This window comes from Bison bison, unplaced genomic scaffold, assembly GCF_000754665.1.
Source record: "Bison bison bison isolate TAMUID 2011002044 unplaced genomic scaffold, Bison_UMD1.0 scf7180017864286, whole genome shotgun sequence".
Taxonomy (NCBI): domain Eukaryota; kingdom Metazoa; phylum Chordata; class Mammalia; order Artiodactyla; family Bovidae; genus Bison; species Bison bison.
Genome location: NW_011494858.1, coordinates 1,131,967 through 1,136,789, shown reverse-complemented (window position 1 = coordinate 1,136,789; position 4,823 = coordinate 1,131,967). Strand labels below are relative to the sequence as shown.

At 38.9% G+C, this 4,823-nt stretch overlaps 1 protein-coding gene across 1 annotated transcript in view; it reads left to right on the top strand.

The window, feature by feature from the left end:
* Positions 1 to 4,823, top strand: part of KIAA1328 (KIAA1328 ortholog) — a 419,817-nt gene that overhangs the window by 158,047 nt on the left and 256,947 nt on the right. The window contains exon 7 of the mRNA XM_010849781.1: positions 1,621 to 1,748. Within this exon, the coding sequence (XP_010848083.1) occupies positions 1,621 to 1,748 (128 nt within the window). The remainder of the gene's footprint in view (positions 1 to 1,620; positions 1,749 to 4,823) is intronic.

Below are 4,823 nucleotides of genomic sequence, written 5' to 3'. Positions count from 1 at the left end.
AAAGAAGCCACTCTCCTAGGAAGAAAAGGAGCACAACACACAAAAACACACACCTACTTGGAATTAAGTTTTCTTTTCCCTGGCCCTGGCTCACTGGAAGACCTATTTTAAACAACAACAGTAGCATGCATAGAATATGTAGCCTTTTGTGTCTTAACTTCTTTAGCATATTAATGTATTCAGGGTTCATTCATACAGTAGCATGTAGTGATACTTTGTTTCTTTTATGATTGAAAAATATTTCATTTTATAGGTATACCACATTTTGTTTATCCATTTATCACTTGATAGACATTTGAGTTGTTTTCACTTTTTCACTGTTATGAATAATGCCACTTTGAATATGCATATACAAGTTTTTGATGTGAACCTATATTTTCAGTTCTCTTGGAGAATTGGAGTGGAATTGCTGAGTCTTACGGAAACACTGTGTCTAATTTTTTGAGACACTGCTAAATTATTTTCCAAAGCAGCAGCTTTTTACATTCCCCTCAGCTGTGTAGGAGGGTTCTGATTTCATCATATTCTTGCCAGCACTTGTTATTGTCAGTCTTTTTGATGATAGCCATCCTAGCAAATGCAAAGTGGTATCTCAGTATGGTTTTGATTGGCATTTCCTAGTGGTTAATGGCTAATAATGTAAAGCATCTTCGCTTACACTGCTTAGACATTTGTATATTTTCTTTGAGGAAATGTCAAAGTCCTTTGCCCATTTTTAATTAGGTGATAGTTTTTTATTGTTGAGTTATGTAACGCCTTCATGGGCTTCCCTGGTGGCACTAGTGGTAAAGAACCACCTGGTAATGCAGGAGACATAAGAGATGCAGGTTCCATCCCTGGTTCTGGAAGATCCCCTAGAGGAGGGCATGGCAACCCACTCCAGTATTCTAGGCTTGGAGAATCCCATGGACAGAGGAACCTGGCAGGCTAGAGTTCATGGGGTCACAAAAACTTGGACATGACTGAAGCAACTTAGCATGCACATACACATAACATCTTCATATTTATAGATACCAGACCTTTACCATTTGTTCAGTTCAGTTCAGTTCAGTCGCTCAGTCATGTCCGACTCTTTGTGACCCCATGATGATTTGCAAATATTTTCTATGATTCTAGATGTTGTCTCTTCAATTTCCTAATAGTGTCCTTTGAAGCACAAAGTTTTAAAATTTGAACTCCACTTTATTTATTCTTTGTTGCTGTGCTTTTAGGTGACATTGCATAATCCAAGGTCACAAAAATTTTGCTTTTATGAAACTTATAGTTTTAGCTATTACATTTAGGTCAGTAATCCATTTTCAGTTAGTTTTATTTATGGTGTGAGGTGGGGGTCCAACTTTTCTTTGCGTATGTTTGCATTTGTTCTTATTTATTCAAATTTAAAGATTTGAGAAAGAAATATTTAAATGGGATGAACATTGTCACTCTCTGAAATATTGTTTCATGATTTTGAGGGGGATACATGTGCTGTGTTCATCTGATGACTATACTTACCTGCACTCTCACCAACTATGGTTGCATTTCTGCTTCTGTTTTGTTTGTTGAAATCTGAAGTACTACCCTGCTGGATGCAGTTTAAATCCATTTATTAGTTTTTTTTCCCTTAATTTGCAATCTCACCTCTTCAGTTACAATATAAAGAATGCCAAGAACTTCTAAGTCTCTATCAGAAGTATCTATCAGAACAGCAGGAGAAGCTCACTATGTCTGTCTCAGAACTTGGTGCTGCTAAAATGCAGGAACAACAGGTAAGTGTCTTACTTCTTACCTTGTTTTTTAATGAATCAACCAGATGTCAGAAGAGTCATTTGGCCTCTTACTTTAATTGTCTCACTGTATACATTGTCTTTAGACGTGCAATTACAGTGTGTGATTGAGTTGGTTTAATCTACTTCCCTATTTTCTTTTCCTCTCCTGTTCTGGGGCCTGGAGGTCAGGAATGATTCCTTGACCAGGCTGTGCATCAGGAGGGCAGCTCCTGGTTGTATGGAAGCACTGCAGGAGTGATAAAGAAAACCCAGTGTTCTGTTACTTAGTGACAATCAGATGGGCTCTTTTTTACTCATAAACCTCTTCTAATTTATGTTCAGAGTTTTAGAATAATAAAAGTGTCTTGGTGACTGGTAAAAGCTTTAATTAGAGAAACTGGAATAGTTAATGTGATTTAGTGTTTGTATATACTTATTAATCACATAAGTATATATGAGTGTTTGTGTATTAGAGTTTGTATACGTATCATCAAATAGTACATATTACATAATTAAATGAAAGTTCAGAACCCTGCCAGCTGTGATGTGAAACAAGCTCTGAAAATCGACTTCTTTCTCTCTAGCAACTAACACCAGATGTCTTTTTCACATCCAAACGAATTTAAATCTTCAAATGGATAAGGATACCCTTTGTATTGAAACACTGTAGGAAAAAAGCTATATGTATAGTAGGGTCAAAGTCACTCATATTAGTATTAAGACATTGATAATGTACCTATTATCAGAGTAGATTCCATCCTGGTTATGGTTCAGTAGGTTGAGCACAGCTACTTTATTACTAATTGTTCATTACCCAGGTTCATTTTCCATTTATGCATGGATGGACAACTTTTAGAAGGATTATCCTGTCTTTTCTGTTAAATTGTACAGGTTCAGATTCTATATTGATTGCAAGGATTATCCTTTCCCTTTGAGTAGTAACAAGTCCTGAGTGGTTTTCTGTAACCCTTCTAAGTTTTATTCAACCTAAAGACACCTGTCTCAGATGGGTTAACAGTTTTGGTCAAGAAAACTCCAGTTTTGAACCTCAAGTTTTGACATGCCTGCCTGTGTGCTGAGTCACTTGAGTTGTGTCCGACTTTTTGCGACCCCTATGGACTGTAGCCCGCCAGGCTCCTCTGTCCATGGGATTCTCTAGGCAAGAATACTGGAGTGGGTTGCCATTTCCTTCTCCAGGAGATCTTCCCAACCCAGGGATTGAACCTGCATCTCGTACTTCCCCTGCTTTGGCAGGCAGGTTCTTTACCACTAGCACCACCTAGGAGGCAGTAAAAAGAAAGAATAATAATTTTGCTGGAAGGTGGTATATCTTAGACTTTTAATATACCCACCCTTTTTTTGAAGTCTGTAATATTTATAAGAAACAACCAAAGTATGAGTGGTTTATTTGTATTCTAACTTTTGAAAAATTTTCTTTGGTTCTGTTTTCTGAAAACTTAGGCTATAAAATGAGGCAGAGAAGGTAGCAGCTAATCTTGTTTGTCTGGATTTGTTTTGCCACTTTGCAAAAGGGCAGGTGTATTTTAAGGTGGCCCTTGTCTGTTGCTCTCATGAGTGGGCTAGGGAAAACTATAGCATGAAGTTAAGATTTCTGAGCTCTGCTTTTTCATTTCCACTCCCTCCCTCTCCATGATGGGTGTTAACAGGGCACAGAAACACTGACCAGAGTATTGGAGGAAAGGCAGAGGGACTTTTCAATTGCCAGTAGTTAAGGATAGAGACTGGAGAAGGAAATGGCAACTCACTCCAGTATTCTTGCCTGGAGAATCCCATGGACAGAGGAGCCTCGTGGGATACAGTCCGTGCAGTCACAAAGAGTCGGACATGACTAAGTGACTAACACACACACACATAAGGATAGAGACTGAGAGTCAAGAAATAGTCATTAGGGCACTCTAAAGACATCTAGATTAAGGAGGCCCAGTCCTTTTTCTATCTACTTCTAAAAAGAGGAGAGTGAAAAAGCTGGCTTAAAACTCAACATTCAGAAAACTAAGATCATGGCATCCGGTCCCATCACCTCAAGGCAAATAGATGAGGAAACAATGGAAACAGTGACAGACTTTATTTTCTTGGGCTCCAAAATCACTGTAGATGGTGACTGCAGCCATGAAATTAAAAGACACTTGCTTCTTGGAAGAAAAGCTATGACCAACCTAGACAGCATATTAAAAAGCAGAGACATTACTTTGCTGACAAAGGTCCATCTAGTCAAGGCTATGGTTTTTCCATCAAGGCTATGGTTTTTCCAGTAGTCATGTATGGATGTGAGAGTTGGACTATAAAGAAAACTGAGCACTGAAGAAATGATGGTTTTGAACAGTGGTGTTGGAGAAGACTCTTGAGAGTCCCTTGGACTGCAAAGAGATCAAACCAGTCGATCCCAAAGGAAATCAGTCCTGAATATTCATTGGAAGGACTGATGCTAAAGCTGAAACTCCCAATACTTTGGCCACCTGATGTGAAGAGCTGACTCATTTGAAAAGACCCTGATGCTGGGCAAGATTGAAGGCAGGAGGAGAAGGGGACGACAGAGGATGAGATGGTTGGATAGCATCCTGGACTCAATGGACATGAGTTTGAGCAAGCTCTAGGAGTTGGTGATGGACAGGGAAGCCTGGAATGCTGCAGTCCATGGGGTCACAAAGAGTTGACAAGGCTGAGTGACTGAACTGAACTGAAGTGAACTGAAAATGAGGCGGGAGGGAGTAAAACTTCCTCAAGGAATAGTGTTTTATGTTTAAACTAGTGACTCTTGGACGTTTCCCTAGCAGCCAGCCATAGTTAACACTGCCTTCTTACTTAACCTTAAACTTGAGAGGCAAAACTTAAAAAAAAATAACAAATATTATAAATTGTTGGTCAAGGGTATGGAGAAAGTATATTCTCAAAAGGAGATACTTTTGAATTTTCATTTTAACTTTATCATGAGAAAAATTTAAAACCATGTTTTCAGGAAGTTCCTGGTGGTCAAACCACTTGTAGCCTCTACTATTTGAATGAAATTAAGGCCACTTGTAAGCTCTACAAGCGCATTTGGCGCGGGCGGCTGCG